General features: G+C 34.2%; 3 protein-coding genes across 10 annotated transcripts; 1 reads left to right on the forward strand and 2 right to left on the reverse strand.

Moving 5' to 3' along the window:
• Positions 1–5: 5 nt before the first annotated feature.
• LOC135127549 (serrate RNA effector molecule homolog) lies at positions 6–14,335 on the forward strand. Of its 8 annotated transcripts, XM_064054005.1 has the most exons (11): positions 6–104; positions 199–323; positions 373–531; positions 1,028–1,231; positions 2,037–2,103; positions 5,328–5,490; positions 5,546–6,426; positions 13,180–13,545; positions 13,601–14,076; positions 14,127–14,247; positions 14,305–14,335. In XM_064054005.1, exons 2-10 carry the CDS (start codon positions 202–204, stop codon positions 14,203–14,205), a joined length of 2,517 nt encoding a protein of 838 aa, XP_063910075.1. In that variant the 5' UTR covers positions 6–104; positions 199–201; the 3' UTR covers positions 14,206–14,247; positions 14,305–14,335. The 8 variants fall into 8 exon arrangements, with proteins under 8 accessions (XP_063910075.1, XP_063910074.1, XP_063910079.1 ...); XM_064054004.1 differs by having other exon boundaries at positions 14,127–14,308; XM_064054009.1 differs by having other exon boundaries at positions 394–531; positions 14,127–14,308.
• LOC135127551 (uncharacterized) lies at positions 14,239–17,435 on the reverse strand. Its single transcript, XM_064054014.1, has 6 exons — positions 16,457–17,435; positions 16,214–16,408; positions 15,973–16,163; positions 15,516–15,920; positions 15,285–15,448; positions 14,239–14,476 (listed from the first exon to the last, which is right to left on the reverse strand). Exons 1-6 carry the CDS (start codon positions 17,204–17,206, stop codon positions 14,376–14,378), a joined length of 1,806 nt encoding a protein of 601 aa, XP_063910084.1. The 5' UTR covers positions 17,207–17,435; the 3' UTR covers positions 14,239–14,375.
• Positions 17,436–17,898: 463 nt separating this feature from the next.
• Positions 17,899–20,820, reverse strand: LOC135127546 (uncharacterized). Its single transcript, XM_064053995.1, has 6 exons — positions 19,541–20,820; positions 19,300–19,491; positions 19,054–19,244; positions 18,505–18,909; positions 18,284–18,447; positions 17,899–18,235 (listed from the first exon to the last, which is right to left on the reverse strand). The coding sequence occupies exons 1-6, from the start codon at positions 20,756–20,758 to the stop codon at positions 18,147–18,149; spliced, it is 2,259 nt and encodes a 752-aa protein (XP_063910065.1). The 5' UTR covers positions 20,759–20,820; the 3' UTR covers positions 17,899–18,146.
• Positions 20,821–21,003: the final 183 nt, after the last annotated feature.

A 21,003-nucleotide genomic window follows, 5' to 3' on the forward strand; every position in this document is an offset into this window, starting at 1 on the left:
CCCACGCTATCTTTGACGTGTCCGCCATAGTCTAATTTCAGCTTGATAACGCAGCACCTCTTGCCGGATTATCAACAAAAACAAACTATTTTTATAACTCAAAGGTACATATTTTCGCAATTTTCTCGCTTCTTGTTTGTTTGCACGGTTATTTTATTCCGCCCGGTTTCGCAGCACTTTTTTCTTCGTTCTTTCCAGGAAATGGCAGACAGTGATGATGAGTACGACCGCAAAAGGCGCGATAAATTCAGGGGGGAGCGCGCCGAGGCCACTTACAGGGGCGCCGAGAGGGTGGCCAGGCCTCGGGACGACTGGGCGGAACGGTAAGCACTTCAGTATCTGTTTTAAATGGGCTTACTGGTATTATTATAGTGATTCTTGGTCACGACCTAGGCCCCGGGAGTACCGTGCGGGCGTGAGAGACAGAGGGTATTCGCCGAGCCTGGATCCGGCCCCCAAGCGGCTGCGCCACGATTACTACCCCGACAGTTACTACAACCATTACGCCCCGTACCACCAGAGCTCACACAGGTAGGGAACTCCACCCAAATACGGGAATGAGGAATGTGTTTTTGCATTTTAACGCTTGTAACACTCTGGCTGCAGGTAGTAGTAGGGGGCGCCACTTGGGTGACGCCTTTTTGTTAGGTTAGGTGAATCAGTTGTTAATTATGATATTTACTAAATATTAATGAACGCCACCTTCAAACGTGTACCATTTCGTAGTCATTACGTTAAAAAGAGCTTTGACAATATATAAAGTTGTAGCACAATTTTTTTTTTTTTTTTTTTTTTTCAAAAAATATCACTCGCGTAAAAATTTACTAATTTCAGTAGAGTTTCCTTGATTCCTAAAACCGAAACGGAGTAAATAATGCCGAGGTTTCGCCTAACCGAGAACTAATCCCGTTACAGAATTTATTGAGTTATGTTTTGCATGTTTGTCGCTTTTCTTTTAGAATTCGTTTGTGTTTTGTAACGTCAAATTAACAACGATTTCTAACAATGTGAACTTCTTGTTTTAAAGAGCCGGTAATTTCTTCAGAGAACCGCCTTCGTCTTCGCAAGCAGAGGGCCACCAGCCACCCATGATGTCGTTTAAAGCATTCCTTTCCACCCAGGACGATAACATTTCAGATAGGGAGGCAATAGAAAAGTACAATGACTACAAACTGGAGTTCCAAAGACAACAACTCAACGAATTTTTTGTTGCCCATAAAGACGACGAATGGTGTGTATTCTCACTTCTGTACATTCTTGTAAAATATCCTGCAGAAAAATATACTCAGAGTTTTGCCTTGAAGGTGTATGTAATGCACGCTTTTCCTTGACGATCCGAGTAAGTTGAGTTACATCCATCTTCACGCCTTAAATGGTATTTTTCAGAGTAACTAATCAACTAGTAGCTCTAACTGTACAAAATAAGGTTAAGATAGATTTAACTTTTCCCCAACATGTTACTTTAAAAAGCCTTTTTCTCTACAGCACTGATTCGAGACTTCCTGACATCTTCGTAAAATATAATTATGTGTTTTGTGTGTGAAAAACATGTGAATACACTACGTTAAAAGTAATATTGAATTGAATATAGATATGAAATGTGGAATTATTTTAAACCGTTTGAAAAGCTATGCGCGCAATGCATATGCTTTCGCGTACTTTGTTAGGGTTTAAATTGACAGGTGAGATTCACGAAGATGAAATATTATCAATTTATTATATGTACATGTATGTTTGGTGTGCTTGGATAAAACAAACACAATAATCCACAACATGACTCCCACAAGATTATTATGTTTGTGCGCGGGTGTTTGGATTCATCTATTCACTTCTTGCATCCTTGTTTTTTCTTGAGACGACGCAACTGATACGACCAAATACAATTTTTTTCGGTAACAGTTGCGTCGGCGTTAGTTTTTGACAATTCTTTTACTCATCTCATGCGAATGCGTCGGGTGAATGGACGTTTTTTTACTATGTCGTCCAACAGTTTTTATTTTTTGTGTTAGTTGATGTGTTTCGTTGTCTCTTTTTAGGTTCCGCTTGAAGTACCACCCAGAGGATTCCGTTAAAAGAAAAGAAGAACAGATGGCAGCACTGAAGGTAATTAGGCATAGATAAATAATACTACGTAAATAGAATGCAAACTCCCACTTGATTTTTGGTCTCAATAAACGCCCCCTGGTGCCTTGTGGCCGGTGCTAAAGCATGAACTACTAGATGCGTCATTGCTGCATATTTTATAATTAATATTTTATTTTTATTATCACTAATAATATTAAAAACACAGAGTAGAATAATATACAATTTATTAGTATTGTCTACGTTTTTTTGACTTTAATTTTTTTTGGTACATTATACAAGCATTTTGATATAATGCATTTTTATGTGTGGAAACTCTTGTATCGCGACCGCTTAAAATTAAATTCAAACCTTTTACAAACGTAAAAATTGTTAAATATATAATTTTATTACATATTTCACTTTCAATTAATTCCTTATGTTCACAATGAAACGAAAATTTGACATGATGAGATACTATAAACGAAATTTTGTTTTTGATGTTGTCGAAAGATGTACAATTGTTTAAAATGATTCTTGAAATATTATAAATTCTGTTAATGTTTTTTATAAAATCTAACTTACAATATTGCAATTTTCTGTTATTACAATTGTATTCTCTTATACGTATTAATTTGTAACATTGTTCGTCTTCCGAAAAATTGTTTAAAATTTGGGTTTTACAATATTCACACTTCAAATTTCTTAATGTTTTCGCAACCCAGCCAGACACATAACCAACAATACTTTTATGAAGATCTTTTTCTAAATTATATGGAAACAGTTTTGAAATGTACATATTCACGTTTAAAATTTCGTAACTCGTTTCATTTACTGAAGGTTGATTTATGTTTTTATCCACAAGTCCTTTAATATGAAATAAATCCGGTATGTTCGTTTTCTCGCAGTTTGCGCCCACTGAATTTGAACTATAAAAATTGCGTAATAATAGAGATTTGAAACTTTCCTTAAATTGGGCTGCCGTTAGATTAGTTGCTCGATTTCTTTGACTTCTGATTTTGCCAAAATAGTTTTCAATAACATCTTGATTTAAACATCTAGGTAAAAAATATTTGCACCTGCCCTGTTCTACTCAAATTGTATGTAAATCCACAAAACCTTCTAACGTTGCAATCCAGTTTTTTATACACGGAGGTACTACCATTTTTCCGGCCTCATCGACGAAATACATATCACCCAAAATTTTGATAGCTTCCTTCCAAAAATGTTTATGACCAGAAGATTTAAATACGCCCGCAGAAAATGGTTTTCCGCACCGTGGTTGAAAAGTACTGCCATTTACACTGTCGAAGAGCTTGTCAAAAAATTTTATAATTCGTGCTGTTCCCATTGCCTCCTGTGTTAAACTGCATTCGGCTCTAAAATTAAATTGTAAATGAATCTGTTAATTATTTTTAAATTTGTATTTACTAGATTTAACCAATAGCGTAATAGTCGATGCCATTGAGTGACTCAAAACTTGTGTCGCATAGCACACCTTCATCTTTTGAATTTTTTCCGGAATTACGTGGAGATCCGTAATTTTGTGTAGAGCCCGTAATTCTCCACATGTTTGATCACTGTAGTACGCATCGATTATATGTTTCCAATTTGCAACCAAAATTTCCTCGCTTGTTTTCCACACTAAATTTTTAGTAGGCAGATTGTTCCTAATACATTTAATTAAATGAGGCGTGTCATATAATGGAATAATTTCTTGATCCCCTAATAAAATTCTTCTTTTAGGTTCCATCCCTTTATGTATATAACGTTGTTTCGACTCCTTTAGCAGAGAATTTATAGCTGCTTGGTTTGGTTGGCCTTGATCACAAATTGTAACCAGAATTTTGAATCCACAATTTTGTATTTTTTCAACCAGAGTTTTTATAATAGTTGTCAATATGTAAGATTTTGTAGACGAAAAAGAAAATGCAAAGTATATTGGCTGTTGCCATTTTTTAAACACTCCGCGAATGAAAAAAACAAGAACATGATCTGCTATCTGTAAATTTTGTTCAAATCCAAAATTTTGAAATCCGAAAAATGTATCCGTGTATTTGTCACAGTCTATGTGGGGCATTATGGACATTTCATCAAAAATTAATGCACATATTCTATCTTGGTTATTTAATTTTGAAGCAGATTCTTTAAGATTGTCGAAAATTATTTTGTTTATACCAACGTCTACTGGAATTTTGTTCAACATAGACATAATTGTTTGACGTGAAGGCAGTGCAAAAATCTGTCTCATTTTTCTATAACATCTCCCAGACTGTTTATAAAACATTAATGCAAATAATTTATCTTCAGTGGTAAACCTGCGACCCTTTGGTTTGACATTTCGTCTTTTTAATTGTGATAAACAAAAATTTATAGCATCCTGACTTAAAATTTTGCTTTCTAATTTTACTTCAAATTTGGAGTATAATTTCAATCGTTGGCGATACGAAGCTACCTTAATTTTGTTTCTACGGGCTGTACGCGAAATATTCCTAGAATTTGAATGTAAATTTAGTATTCGAGAAGATTCTTGGTTTAAAGTTTCGTTTAGGGTTTCTCTGGAATTTCGAGATACTTCAGTACGAAATTTTTGAGAATCCAGTATAGAAATAGGGTTTACGGGATCATGGGTGTGTCTTTCGGAGTCGTTCATATTATCTGAAATTATTGTAAAAATTATCTATGGCATTCACTTGCACACAAATATTTACCATGCATAATTTGAATTGTAGAAATAGCAGTATTTTTAAGTTTTTGATTGGGGCCAAAATCCGTTTCTTTAAAATGTACATCGCAAAGAAAATATCCATTTTTATATATTTTCATGGGATCTAATTTGCATAAATTTGGATTCCCTGTCCGTTCCAACCAAATTTTAAAACGCTCGTTGTATTTGTATGGGTTGGGAAAACGATGGCGTTTAATAATTTTAGTGTTTAGACATTTCAAAACACTGCACAGTTTCATATTTTACGCTTTGTTATCACGTATAATCACACAAATGACACTTTTATACTGATCATAAATGACATTAGTTTTTTTTATTGTTTCTTAAAATTGGCTGTGGAAGTTGTCGCCAAGTAATTTTTGGAAAAAAAATACTTCACTGCTATCAGTGCTATCTCTTATTATGTGGCCGGTACATAAGCCTAGACACAAACCTGGGACACGCATTACAGCCGACTTTGCATTCTATTTTACGTAGTATTATTTATCTATGTAATTAGGGTTTTTTAAAAGTTTGATTTCTGTCATGTCGTTTGCAGAAAAGAGTTGAGGTTTTCTTGGACTTGATGAATAGTGGCAAACTTGCAGTTTCTGTAGATTGTGCCAAAACGAACGACTTGCTTAAATTGCTGGATACGGTCGTTATAAAACTGGAAGGTGGCACTGACGAAGATCTGGCTATACTGGAGCAGGAATATACAGGTATTTTTTAATCTGGAACAAAAATAATGTTTATTGTAAATCAATCGTACTTTAGAACTTGAAGAACGTATCAAGGAAAAAACGAAAGAGGACGTTCTTCCCGAAAAGCCCGTCGAGGAAGTCCCCCCCAAAAAAGAGGAGCCCCCTGTCGAGAAACCCAAGCCCGAGGAGCCCGAAACACAAGAGAACGGCGAAACCGACAACGCCGCCACCGAAGACGGCGAAATCGAGCCCGACAAGAAAGACGACGCGCCGCCTCCCGAAGAAGAAATCAAAGAACCCGAGAAGATGGAAGTCGAGGACGAGAAGAAAGAGCCCGAGACGATCGAGCAGCCGAAAGAGATCGAAGCCGGCGAGGTAAACGAAGAAAAAAAGGAACAGAAAGAGGATAAAAAACGCAAACGTTCGTTCTCTGGGAGTAGCAGCGGCGCCGGCTCGTCCAGCAGCGACAGCGAGAGCGAGGAGGAGAAAGAGAACAAGGAGAAGAAGGAGGAGGGCGAAGAAGAAGTCGATAGGGAGAGGGAGAGGGAGAAAGAGAAGCCGAAGGAGGAGGTGAAGGAGCAGATCGAGATGGTGGACGACGACAAGCCCGAAAAGCCGAAGTCGCTGCACAAGACGACGTCGATTTTCTTGAGGAACTTAGCGCCGACGATTACCAAGCAGGAGGTGGAGGCGGTGTGCGGGCGGTACGAGGGCTTCCTGAGGGTGGCGTTGGCCGACCCCCAGCCCGAGAGGCGCTGGCTGAGAAGGGGTTGGGTCACGTTCAAGAGGGACGCCAACATCAAGGAGATCTGTTGGAATTTGAACAACATAAGGCTGAGGGACTGCGAGCTGGGGGCCATCGTGAACAGGGATCTGAGCCGCCGGATCAGGCCCATTAATGGGATCACCGCCCACAAGCAGGTGGTGCGGTCGGACATCCGGATTTCGGCCAAGGTATAAAGTTTTTTTGTACTCTTTCATTTTTCAGGTTTTCCATTTTTCAGTGTTTCCGTGTCATTATTTTTCGTTTTTTTTTCAATTTTTGATTTTAATATTTTTCATTTTTCGATTTTTTAATTTTCGTTTTCTCGCTTTTATATCACAATTTTTCGTTTTTTCATGTCCTTTATTTTTCCAATGTTTCTTTGGATTTTATGATTTTTTTTTTAGGAAGTTCTGCCAAAACAACGTTCGACCAATTTTTTTAAGCCGAAAAATCGTGAGAGTTAACTTTTCCGATTTTTCAATTTCTGGATTTTCCGATTTTTCGACTTTTCTATTTTCATCTTTCTCGCCCTCGATTTTTCGATTTCTCTCTTTTTCAATTATTCAAATTTTCAATTCATCGCTTTTTCACTTTTCAACTATTCGTTGTCACAGGTTTTTAATTCTTCCATTTCTCAAATTTTCGATTTTTTGAATTTTCTGCTTTTTCGGTTTTCCAATTTATGCGATTTTCCGATTTCTCAATTTTTCAAACTTCCGATTTGTCGATTTCGCAATTTCTAAATTTTTCAGTTTATCAGTTTTTCGATTTTTATGTTTGTCAATCTTTCAAAAAGTCAAAAAATCGAGACATTGGAAAATCGAAAAATATAAAAAAACCAGAAAATGAAAAATAGCAAAACCTAAAAATTGAAAAATCGAGAAATTGACGTTTGTGATTTTTCAGTTTTTCGATTTTGGTTTCTCGTCCTCAATTTTTCGATTTTACACTTTTTCGATTCGTTGTTTCAGTTTTTTAATTTTTCTATTTTCTAGTTTTTCAATTGTACAAATTTTCGAGTTTTCAAGTTTCAAATCTTTCAATATCTGGAATTTTCAATTTTTTTTTGTTTCAGTTTCTTCAATTTATTCGCTGTTTCAGTTTTTTAATTTTCGTATTTTCTATCTTTTCGATTATACAAATTTTCGATTTTTCAAATTTCAAATCATTCAATTTCTCTAATTTTCAATTTTTTGATATTTCATTTCCTGGAGTTATCGATTTATTAATTCTTCGACTATTGGATCTTTCAACTTTTTAATTTTTTGGTTATACAAATTTTCGATTTTTCAATTTTTTTGATATTTCAATTTCTCGAATCTTCAGTGTTTTGATTGTTTTGTTCCTTGTGATTTTTCAACTTTTTAATTTTTTGGTTATACAAATTTTCGATTTTTCAATTTTTAGATTCCTCAATTTAATAGCTGTTTCAGTTTTTTTTATTTTTTCATGTTTCAACATTTCGATTATACAAATTTTCGATTTTTCAATTTCTAGACCTGTCAATTGCTCGAATTTTCAACTTTTGATTGTTCTGTTCCTGGACTTTTCGATTTCTTAATTTTTCGATTATTCGATGTTTGTTTTTTTTGAGTTTTCTGATTTTTCGTTTTCCAATTTATGTGACTTTTCGATTTCTCAATTTTTCAAACCTTCGATTTGTCGATTTCGCAATTTCTAAATTTTTCAATTCATCAGTTTTTCGATTTTTATGTTTGTCAATCTTTCAAAAAGTCAAAAAATCGAGACATTGGAAAATCGAAAAATATAAATAAAAAACCAGAAAATGAAAAACAGCAAAGCCTAAAAATTGAAAAATCGAGAAATTGGAATTTGTGATTTTTCAATTTTTCGATTTTGGTCTTTCTCGTCCTCAATTTTTCGATTTTACACTTTTTCGATTCGTTGTTTCAGTTTTTTAATTTTTCTATTTTCCAGTTTTTCGATTATACAAATTTTCGAGTTTTCAAGTTTCAAATTTTTCAGTATCTGGAATTTTCAGTTTTTTTATTTCAGTTCCTCGATTTATTGATTTCTTAATTTTTCGACTGTCTGATGTTTCAACTTTTCAGTTTTTCGATTTTTCAATTTTTAGATTCTTCAATTTATTCGCTGTTTCAGTTTCTTAATTTTCGTATTTTCTGTCTTTTCGATTATACAAATTTTCGATTTTTCAAATTTCAAATCTTTCAATTTCTCTAATTTTCAATTTTTTGATATTTCATTTCCTCGAGTTGTCGATTTATTAATTCTTCGACTATTGGATCTTTCAACTTTTTAATTTTTTGGTTATACAAATTTTCGATTTTTCAATTTTTTTGATATTTCAATTTCTCGAATTTTCAGTGTTTTGATTGTTTTGTTCCTTGTGATTTTTCAACTTTTTAATTTTTTGGTTATACAAATTTTCGATTTTTCAATTTTTAGATTCCTCAATTTATTAGCTGTTTCAGTTTTTTTTATTTTTTTAAGTTCCAACATTTCGATTATACAAATTTTCGATTTCAATTTCGAGACCTTTCAAGTACTCGAATTTTCAACTTTTGATTGTTCTGTTCCTGGATTTTTCGATTATTCGATCTTTCGATTTGTTGAGTTTTTTGTTTTTTCGATTTTCCAATTTATGGGACTTTCCGATTTCTCAATTTTTCAAACTTTCGATTTGTCGATTTCGCAACTTCTAAATTTTTCAATTTATCAGTTTATCGATTTTTATGTTTGTCAATCTTTCAAAAAGTCAAAAAATCGAGACATTGGAAAATCGAAAAATATAAAAAACCAGAAAATGAAAAACAGCAAAACCTAAAAATTGAAAAATCGAGAAATTGACATTTGTGATTTTTCAGTTTTTCGATTTTGGTCTTTCTCGTCCTCAATTTTTATTTTCCAGTTTTTCAATTATACAAATTTTCGAGTTTTCAAGTTTCAAATCTTTCAATATCTGGAATTTTCAATTTTTTTTTGTTTCAGTTCCTCGATTTATTGATTTCTTAATTTTTCGACTGTCTGATATTTCAACTTTTCAGTTTTTCAATTTTTAGATTCTTCGATTTATTCGCTGTTTCATTTTTTTAATTTTCGTATTTTCTATCTTTTCAATTATACAAATTTTCGATTTTTCAAATTTCAAATCATTCAATTTCTCTAATTTTCAATTTTTTGATATTTCATTTCCTCGAGTTATCGATTTATTAATTCTTCGACTATTGGATCTTTCAACTTTTTAATTTTTTGGTTATACAAATTTTCGATTTTTCAATTTTTTTTGATATTTCAATTTCTCGAATTTTCAGTGTTTTGATTGTCCTCGTGATTTTTCAACTTTTTAATTTTTTGGTTATACACATTTTCGATTTTTCAATTTTTAGATTCCTCAATTTATTAGCTGTTTCAGTTTTTTTTATTTTTTTATGTTCCAACATTTCGATTATACAAATTTTCGATTTCAATTTCTAGACCTTTCAAGTAGTCGAATTTTCAACTTTTGATTGTTCTGTTCCTGGATTTTTCGATTTTCCAATTTATGAGACTTTCCGATTTCTCAATTTTTCAAACTTTCGATTTGTCGATTTCGCAACTTCTAAATTTTTCAATTTATCAGTTTTTCGATTTTTATGTTTGTCAATCTTTCAAAAAGTCAAAAAATCGAGACATTGGAAAATCGAAAAATATAAAAAACCAGAAAATGAAAAACAGCAAAACCTAAAAATTGAAAAATCGAGAAATTGACGTTTGTGATTTTTCAGTTTTTCGATTTTGGTTTCTCGTCCTCAATTTTTCGATTTTACACTTTTTCGATTCGTTGTTTCAGTTTTTTAATTTCTCTATTTTCGAGTTTTTCAATTATACAAATTTTCGAGTTTTCAAGTTTCAAATCTTTCAATATCTGAAATTTTCAATTTTTTTGTTTCAGTTCCTCGATTTATTGATTTCTTAATTTTTCGACTGTCTGATGTTTCAACTTTTCAGTTTTTTAATTTTCGTATTTTCTATTTTTTCGATTATACAAATTTTCGATTTTTCAAATTTCAAATCATTCAATTTCTCTAATTTTCAATTTTTTGATATTTCAATTTCTCGAATCTTCAGTGTTTTGATTGTTTTGTTCCTAGTGATTTTTCAACTTTTTAATTTTTTGGTTATACAAATTTTCGATTTTTCAGTTTTTAGATTCCTCAATTTATTAGCTGTTTCAGTTTTTTTTATTTTTTTATGTTCCAACATTTCGATTATACAAATTTTCGATTTTTCAATTTCTAGACCTGTCAATTGTTCGAATTTTCAACTTTTGATTGTTCTGTTCCTGGATTTTTCGATTATTCGATGTTTGGATTTTTTGAGTTTTCTGATTTTTCGATTTTCCAATTTATGCGACTTTCCGGTTTCTCAATTTTTCAAACTTTCGATTTGTCGATTTCGCAATTTCTAAATTTTTCAATTCATCAGTTTTTCGATTTTTATGTTTGTCAATCTTTCAAAAAGTCAAAAAATCGAGACATTTGAAAATCGAAAAATATAAATAAAAAACCAGAAAATGAAAAACAGCAAAGTCTAAAAATTGAAAAATGTAGAAATTGGAATTTGTGATTTTTCAATTTTTCGATTTTGGTCTTTCTCGTCCTCAATTTTTCGATTTTACACTTTTTCGATTCGTTGTTTCAGTTTTTTAATTTTTCTATTTTCCAGTTTTTCGATTATACAAATTTTCGAGTTTTCAAGTTTCAAATTTTTCAGTATATGGAATTTTCAGTTTTTTTATTTCAGTTCCTCGATTTATTGATTTCTTAATTTTTCGACTGTCTGATGTTTCAACTTTTCAGTTTTTCAATTTTTAGATTCTTCAATTTATTCGCTGTTTCAGTTTTTTAATTTTCGTATTTTCTATCTTTTCGATTATACAAATTTTCGATTTTTCAAATTTCAAATCATTCAATTTCTCTAATTTTCAATTTTTTGATATTTCATTTCCTCGAGTTATCGATTTATTAATTGTTCGACTATTGGATCTTTCAACTTTTTAATTTTTTGGTTATACAAATTTTCGATTTTTCAATTTTTTTGATATTTCAATTTCTCGAATTTTCAGTGTTTTGATTGTTTTGTTCCTAGTGATTTTTCAACTTTTTAATTTTTTGGTTATACAAATTTTCGATTTTTCAGTTTTTAGATTCCTCAATTTATTAGCTGTTTCAGTTTTTTTTATTTTTTTATGTTCCAACATTTCGATTATACAAATTTTCGATTTTTCAATTTCTAGACCTGTCAATTGTTCGAATTTTCAACTTTTGATTGTTCTGTTCCTGGATTTTTCGATTTCTTAATTTTTCGATTATTCGATGTTTGTTTTTTTTGAGTTTTCTGATTTTTCGTTTTCCAATTTATGTGACTTTTCGATTTCTCAATTTTTCAAACCTTCGATTTGTCGATTTCGCAATTTCTAAATTTTTCAATTTATCAGTTTTTCGATTTTTATGTTTGTCAATCTTTCAAAAAGTCAAAAAATCGAGACATTGGAAAATCGAAAAATATAAATAAAAAACCAGAAAATGAAAAACAGCAAAGTCTAAAAATTGAAAAATCGAGAAATTGGAATTTGTGATTTTTCAATTTTTCGATTTTGGTCTTTCTCGTCCTCAATTTTTCGATTTTACACTTTTTCGATTCGTTGTTTCAGTTTTTTAATTTTTCTATTTTCCAGTTTTTCAATTATACAAATTTTCGAGTTTTCAAGTTTCAAATTTTTCAGTATCTGGAATTTTCAGTTTTTTTATTTCAGTTCCTCGATTTATTGATTTCTTAATTTTTCGACTGTCTGATGTTTCAACTTTTCAGTTTTTCGATTTTTCAATTTTTAGATTCTTCAATTTATTCGCTGTTTCAGTTTTTTAATTTTCGTATTTTCTATATTTTCGATTTTTCAAATTTCAAATCTTTCAATTTCTCTAATTTTCAATTTTTTTGATATTCGAGTTATCGATTTATTAATTCTTCGACTATTCGATCTTTCAACTTTATAATTTTTTGGTTATACAAATTTTCGCTTTTTCAATTTTTTTGATATTTCAATTTCTCGAATTTTCAGTGTTTTGATTGTTTTGTTCCTTGTGATTTTTCATTTTTTATTTTTTTCGGTTTATCCATTTTTCAATTTTTAGATTCCTCAATTTGTTAGCTGTTTCACAGTTTTTTTTTTTTATTTTTTATGTTCCAACATTTCCATTATACAAATTTTTGATTTTTCAATTTCTATACCTTACAATTGCTCGAATTTTCAACTTTTGATTGTTCTGTTCTTGGATTTTTCGATTTCTTAATTTTTCGATTATTCGATGTTTGGATTTTTTGAGTTTTCTGATTTTTCGTTTTCCAATTTATTCGACTTTCCAAATCGTAAAGTCGAATAAAAAAATTGAGAAATCCTCAATTTTTCAAACTTTCGATTTGTCGATTTCACAATTTCTAAATTTTTCAATTTACCAATTTTTAGATTTTTATGTTTGTCAATCTTTCAAAAAGTCGAAAAATCGAGACATTGGAAAATCGAAAAATCCAAAAAAACCAGAAAATGAAAAACAACAAAGTCTAAAAATTGAAAAATCGAGAAATTGGAATTTGTGATTTTTCAATTTTTCAGTTTTTTAGTTGAGTTTCTCTTTTTTTCGATTTTCCAATTTTTCACTTTTCGATTTCTCAATTTTTCAGTGTTTCGATTTTATCTTTCTCGTCTTCGATTTTTTGATTTGTCAAATTTCTAATTATTGAATTAAATTTTTTATTATTATTTCTTTAATTTTCAATATTTCAGGATTTCGATTTTTAAGTTTATCAAATTCTTGAGTTCCAATTTTTAGATTTTCAAAATTACAGTTTTTTGTTTTTTCATTTTTTGATTCGAAAAGTTCAAAAATCCAAAAATTGAAAATGACCTCTGTGTGTGTTAGGTGGCGCTGCATCTCGACAACAAAGTGGGGCTTTGGCTGGACGAAGACAAGAAGGAAAAACCCCAACAGACCTTCGGTCTGGTTTCGAACAACCCAGTCCTCCACAACATCACCGACTACCTCATCGAGGAAGCGAGCGCCGAAGAAGAGGAACTCCTGGGTCTGGAACCGACCGCCGAGACCCAGGATTCCGCCACCACGGTGGACCGGGACGAGAATTTGATAGCCGTACTCGACAGAATTATTTTATACCTACGTGTCGTTCACTCCGTCGACTATTACAACCACTGCGAGTATCCGAACGAAGACGAGATGCCCAACAGGTGCGGGATTTTGCACGCACGAGGCCCCCCGCCCACCACAAAAGTAAGTTTTTTCCGCACGATCGAGATAAGTTTAATCGCGACCGAAAAAATTCCAGACCGACATGACTCAGTTCATTGGCGTGCCAATCGAAGCCAAAATGGCGAGTTTCCTCCCAGAGAAGCCACGCGACGAGAACAAAAACGAGACCAAGCTGATCAACTTGTCCCTCAAGGACGTGGACACGGAAATCGACAAGTTCGTGCAAGCGAACACGCGAGAATTAGCCAAAGAAAAGTGGTTGTGCCCTCTGTCGGGAAAGAAGTTCAAAGGTCCGAACTTCGTCCGCAAGCACATCTTCAACAAACACGCCGAGAAAATCGAAGAAGTGAAGAAGGAGGTGGAGTATTTCAATAACTATCTGCGCGACCCGAAGAGGCCGATGTTGGCCGAGGCCCCCCAGCCTAAGCGGGAGGAGCCCCCGACGTACAACCACCCCTCGTACGGAGGGTCGTTCGGGGGGTACGGCCGGTTACCGCCCTACTACAACCAGGGGTATTCGCAGAGATCCAGAGGCTACACGCCACGATCGAGGTAAATATTCAGACCTTGTGGTTACATTGCGTAAAGTTGGTGAGTTGCAGGGGCGGAGGCGGAGATTTTAGGCCCGTGATTCACTACAGAGACCTGGACGCGCCCAGAGAGCCCGACGAATTTATCTAAGTTTGTTCTTTTAAGGTTCAGAGTTAAGGAGTATTCACAAAAGTAAAATTTATTTCGTAATAAGTTTAAGTTTGTAAAGGTACAATAAAGTCATTGCAGTGGATGTGGGGGTTTCCAGTTATGGAATGTATCCTGTTTTTGTGTTGATAGTTCCTTTTTCTGCAATTTCATCACGTGAGTATCTCGTTCTCGTCATTCACATGTATTTTTTTTATTTTGCGGCCTCTCATACCCCCGTTTTTTAAAATTTGTTGCAGATATTCTAAACACACTGAAAACACAATATTATCTAGTTTAGTAAAGGCCGTGTGACACGATGCTAAATTTATGACAAATTTTTGTACGAAATTTAGTTCGAAAAAATGTAACTAAATTTACAACTAAACAATATATCTCCTGTATGCCACCTTACTAAATTCTCTTGTAAATTTACCATTCGCGCATGCGTAGTGAGTGAAAATTTTCGGGAATTTAAGAAATAGTGTTGGTAATGGTGATTGGTAAGGTGCGTTTTTCAACATAACCTCTGTGACATAACCTACAATTTGTTTGTTTATTATTTACTTATTAATCATTTATAATGAATTGTGAGGAAATACTTGTTTATACAACTATTGCTGCTTCGAGTATTGTTCTAAGCTGCTATGCCTATAAAACAAATCGGAAAATTCAAAGAAGAAAACGACGTTCACTATGGAGCAGACCTTGGTTAACAAGGCGACAAGAAGGACGAGATATTTTAAACATGTTAAATACCGAGTTGTTGCCAGAAGATCCAATTGCATATCAAATTTTTTTGAGATTAACGGGTGCTCAATTTGTGGGCAAAAGAACTGTTTGGTTATGTTGATTTCATCATGGCGTCGTACCGGTTGCGCCTTATCGTACTGCACAGTTTTCGTAACAAATTTAGTCAGTATTTAGAACGTGTCCTAAATAATTTCTCACCAAAATTTGCACACAAATTTAGCATGTAAATTGTGTATGACACGGTACAATTTTTTGCACAAAATTTATCTCGCTAAAATTTGTCATAAATTTAGCATCGTGTCACACGGCCTTAAGACATAAATTAGTACCTTTTGCGTCGTTTCGTTGCTCAACCGGAACGCAATGATAAATCATGCCTTGTAGCAACTCGTGGAGACCTCGCCCTGTGAAACCTTGACCGTCTTGACCCAGCTCCTCCTGAATTAAATTCCAATCGACTGTTTTAAAATCACGTTCACCCCTCTGTACTAATCTAAAAAAAAAAATCCGTAAACGCCACTGGTTTTAGTCGAAAAGTGTCATCCAGTGTGGTGACTTACAGCCGTATGAGACTCTCTTTCACTTGCATGGTGCTTGCGTGGACTTTCACAAACAACGTCGGGTAAATCCGGCACGCCCACCCTTTCTGTAATTTGCGCACTGGGATGCGCAATCTCTCCTCTAAACGGCGCCATTCTTCAGTCGTGATTTCCCGTTTCTTCAGATGCTTCACTTTCTTCACTTGGGTGACCTCCACAGCGTGATTTATGAACTCTTGGATCCTCTCGGTGTCCCATTTAACGTCGAGGTTCCCAAAACTGGCCTCCTCCTTCAGAATGCGGGCCCGTTTTTCTATGGCGTCCTTGTTTCGGCCCAGTAAAGCCCCCAAGTCTGCGCACGGTGTCCTGCTGGACGATTTTGCCAGGTATTTGACGATTTTGGCGTCCTCTTCCGGCGTAAATCGACTAAACATGACTCATTTTTATTAACACTGTAAAAAATTTGGACGGTTTCTACCTTCCGGTTTTCTGTTGTTGCTGAGGGAATAACCGGCGAAATCTCTTGTACACTGAACACAGGAGGCGGTCGTGGAGGTTGTGGGCTAAAAATCGAGCGAAATTCAGCCTTTCCGGCAATGAAATGATTACCTGACCGTCTGGATTCACCGTGTTGTGGAAGGGTTTGGGGTCTTCAGGGAGATCGTGCATCTGTAAGCGATTTACTCAATAATTGTTTATTTTTTTGCACAATTACCCACTTTGCAAAATTCTTTCCAGTTTTTGGTAATCTGCTCATCTTCAGTCTTACTATAATAAGTCGCCGACTTAATCGGTACCCCCAGGTCCTCTATAGCCTTTTTCTGTTGTTCATTTGGTCTCATGGTTATTCGGGTTTCTATCATATGAAGAGGAGGAACCGGCCATGGAACATTTATTCTTAATTCACTAAGTTTCTACAAACCAAAAATTTGAGAAAAATGTGGTCACTTTCTATCAAATACCTTTTCTTCTGCACTATTTAATCGATTTTTTTCTTTTATTTCCTCCGCCTCTGCTTCCAACCAAGCAACCTCTTCTTTTAATCGGTCCTCATCATCTGTGTCAAAATTATAATCAGAAAAAATGACACTCCACTTTGTGTTTTCTTGCTTTTTTCGTTTTCTTTCAGTCTTCTCTTCCTTTATTTTACTTTTCTCTTCTTTTATCACTTCGTGTTCATTTTTGCGTTTCTTTTTCTTCTTTTTAGGTGCAACTAAAGCATCACTTTCACTGTCTGCAATCTGATCATCTTCATATTTTTTCTTTTTATGTTTGTGCCTTTTTGTATCTTCCTCTGAATATGCTTCAACTTGGATCTCATTATCTACATGTTTCTTCTTTTTAGAAGTAATATTTTCTTTTCTTTCCTTCTTATGTTTCTTCTTTTTTGTATTCTCTTCATGTGTTTCAAACTCAACTGGGGGCAGCTGTTCCTCAACCTCACTCTGATCGACATATTTCTTCTTTTTCTTCTTTTTTGAGGAAACTGGGGGCTGTGAGGTTTCCTCCACTATCACACTTTCCTGAGACAAGCGTTTATTTTTCTTCTGTCTTTTTGATGCCCCACTGTCTACACCTAAATCAATTTCGGCTTGTGCTTTTCTTTTCCTCTTGGTTGTATCATATTCCGAAACTAAAGAATCACCGTTCGTTTTATTTTTGACCAAATCTGTCTCAGACTGAGAAAACGACCCCCTTTTTGCATTCTTCATTTTTCAGCTGCTGATGTTGAAACACCTTTTAAAGTACGTGGGTTTCAGTCAGCCATAAATTGGTCGATTTTAAATAAAAACAATGAAAAAATAAACGTGTAAAAGTAAGGTTAGACTTTGACTTTTCGAAATCGAAATTATTTACAATCAGTGTTGCCAACCTTGCGGGAAGAAAATACCGTAAACATAGCTAAAATTTACCGTATTTTCACTCAAATTACCGTGTTCATTTTATTGTAATAATCTCAACTGACAAAAGTTTAAAAAAGAAAGTTTTTAGACACAGAGACGTATTTTAAAAACCCTGATCCCATTGGCTCAATCAAATTGACACATTGACACGTGATGCATTGCTGCCAATGTTGAAGTAAATCATAAATGAAATTACTCAATCTAATAATGAGGAAAATTATTCTCGGGATTATTAAAAACAATATCACGTTTCTTCTCAATTACCGTGTTTTCGTACATTCGTGCGGACGTGTCTGACATTTTTTAACAAATTATGGTAAAAACAGGGTAGTTACTGTGTGGTTGGCACCGATGTTTCCAATAACCAATAACAACGCTCGTAGTTAATCACATGACAATGACATTTGTGGCAAAAGTACCGACAACGGTGCAGTAACGGAAACTGATAAGAAATTTTTGACAATTACAAAAAAAACGGTAATCTTCAACAATCAAACCCTCATGACACTGTTTTATTTTTTATTTAAAGCTTCTTTTTACTATTTTATATCATCTCACTTTTAGTCTGTTGATTCTGCATAGTTTGCAACATACTTAAAAAAGAAATATTTTTTCAGCCCTAACAGAATTCGTTTTTCTCTCATGTACACAAAAAATCCTTTTTCTTCATCGCCAGCTCAAAATTAATTGCAATTTTCAAAATAAAAAAGCTCGGAGTGTTTAAAATAATCACTTATCACTTGTCTGATTATCTATTATCAATCACTTTAAACCTTTTCACTTTCTGTCCTCTAATTCCACCATTGTTACAAGCTTCTTCCAAGTATTTTAAACACACTGAAACCAAAACAATGAAACTCGAGTGGCACTCTCAAAAATCTATACCTTTCAAATTATGCCGCTTCGTCGCAGGCACGTGATAATTAATCATGGATTGCAGCATTGTATTAAGTTTCTGTCCTGTGAATCCCTCGTATTTCTTTTCCATCTCCGTTTGAATCGAATTCCAATTAATAGCCCGTAAGTCGTTTTCGCCCCTCTCTACCAACCTAAAAACAACACAAAATTCGTACATTGTCGAAAATCAACAAAAACGCTAAACTAACGTTCTTATGAGGTATTTTCTCACACGTGACGTCTTCAGTTTCCGTTTCGTGAATATTTTAGAGTAAATGGTGTGCATCCACGCGTTGCGTAGCTTCACCATAGGGATTTTCATTCTACTCTCCATCTGGCGCCACTCTTCAGTAGTGACTTCTCGAGTTTTAAGATCTGTAATCTCTTCCACTTGTGTCACCTCAACGAAATTGGTTAAGAATTCTTCAATTTTTTTCTTGTCCCATTTTATAACAGAAGTTTGAGCATTATTGAATTTTAGTACCAGTTTCTGTGCTCTTTTCTCGATCGCAGTTTTGGTTCGGTTTAAAAGTACCGCCAGATCCGAGTAGGGGGTTCTCGATGACGAACTCTGTATGTACTCAACAATTTTTTCGTCTTCTTGTGTTGTGAACCTGGCAATGCAAATTTTAATGGTAAAAAAATTATGTTGGCAACACATTCGGTTTGACAGTTGCGTCAAATAAAGTCAAATGGCGGTAATGCCAACATGATTATTTCAAAAATAAATTATGTATGTTGTATGTATTTGGTTGTACCTTCCACTTCTGATTTCCTGAGCTTGGAAGAGTCGTCGGAATCTGTTGTAGACTGAACACAGAAGTCTATTATCGAGTTTATGCGCTAAAAAGCGAACAAAGTTGATACGTTCGTTCGTGGGGAAAGTCACTTTCCTGTCAGAATTTACCAAGTTGAGGAAAGGTTTGGGATCTTCAGCGAGTTCGTGCATCTGTGAAAAAATGTTATATATAGATAATTTTCCAATTAAGGGTGAAGATGCTCACTTTACAAAATTTTTCCCAGTTGGCCCTAATCTGTACATCTTCCAGTTTAGTATAGGAGCCCGTCTTCACTTCCACCGCCAATTCTTCTATGCGCATCTTCTGTTCTTTGTTCGGTCTAACAGCCACCCTTGTTTCTACCATATGCAACGGGGGAACTCGCCAAGGTAAATTTATATGTAACTTCTTCAGCACCTGAAATTAAAATATTGAAAAAACTAGACACTTTTTACAAAAAAAAAACCTTTTCTTCCGCAGAGCTTAATCGCTTTTCCTCTTTAATTTTTTTGATTTCCGACGACAAATCCTTATCTTTTAACACCTCGTCGTCATCGCACTTAGAGACAGAAAAAAGTTTCTTAATTTTTAAACCCCGCTCCGGTGGCGATTTTTCAGCTTTAACAATCACAGCACCCCGTTTTTTATTTTTTTCTTGTTTTTTCGGTTTTTCAAAGAGTGGCGATTTTGCCAATTCCTGGGACGTGTCATCATCTGTGAAGGGTTTTTCAAATTCTTTGATAACGTCTACACCTAAATCAACAACCGAATGCAAATTTTCTTCTTCTTTAGAGTCTTTTGTGTTTTCACTCTTTACTTCATCATCGATGGGAAACAATTCTTTGATTGCGGTTAATTGGGTGGTTATTTTTGACTCTTTTTTTGACTTTTTGACCGAACCAGACGACATTAATTCTTCTTTAACGTCACTATCGTCTCCATTTGTTGTTTTATTTTTGTCTGGGGTAACAGTTTCATTTCCTTGTTGTTCATGTTCTTGAAGATGTTTCTTCTTTTTCTTCTTTTTAGGTGCATCTACCGGAGTTTTCTCAAGTTCGGAAGAATCTATTTCATTTTCACGTTTTCTTTTTTTGTGTTTTTTCTTTCTTCTATTCTCTTCTGGCTGTGTGTTATTTTCACCAGGTTGACTATCAGATGAAGAAAATGAATGATTTACTTCCCTTCCATTTAGTTTTTCTGAATTATTGTGCTTTTCTTTAACTTCAATTTCACCATTTCCCCTTTTTTGTAGTTCCCCATCTTTCTTCTTTTTGTGCTTCGTTGATACTTCGATATCAAAACTACCTCCATCTGTGGAAGTGTCCACACTTTCAGAGTCACTTTTTTTGTGCTTTTTACGTTTCCTTTTTTGTGAATTCTCTTCAGATTGTTCCTCGTTGTGTCCCTGGCTGTCTAATCTATGCTTCTTTTTGAGTTTTTCCGGTGTAGAACTCAACGAAGACCATTCTTCATCCATTGCACGTTCACCATTGAACTTCTTCTTTTTCTTCTTTTTGGGTGAAGCCACGGGAACGGCGTAACTCTGGCCACACTTCCAAGTTCCTGCCTCGAGGGCCTGTTCTCGCTCGTTCTCCAACTTTTCGTACATCCTTTTGTGTTGAAGATGCTCATAAACGTCCAAATCTCTAGTTTCGTAGTAAAACCGTCTCTCTGGAGAGTACATCACGAAATGACGAAATTCAAAACAACAAACTTGAAAAACGTGAAAATGTGAGGTTATCAACAAGACTGCAAAATTGACGAATAGAAAAGCGCAACGAGCGACACGTGACATGTGACCAGCATTGCCAACTATATAATAATTATTGATTTTGTACAATAATTGGGTATTCAATGCAATAATACAACAATTTTAAGGATTAGTTATTTACCTTGAATTCTTCAAAAAGCACTGTGCAGTCGTTTTAG

This window comes from Zophobas morio, unplaced genomic scaffold (genome assembly GCF_036711695.1).
Source record: "Zophobas morio isolate AGI-343-1 ecotype UQ-CSIRO unplaced genomic scaffold, CSIRO_AGI_Zmor_V1 ptg000012l, whole genome shotgun sequence".
Classification (NCBI taxonomy): domain Eukaryota; kingdom Metazoa; phylum Arthropoda; class Insecta; order Coleoptera; family Tenebrionidae; genus Zophobas; species Zophobas morio.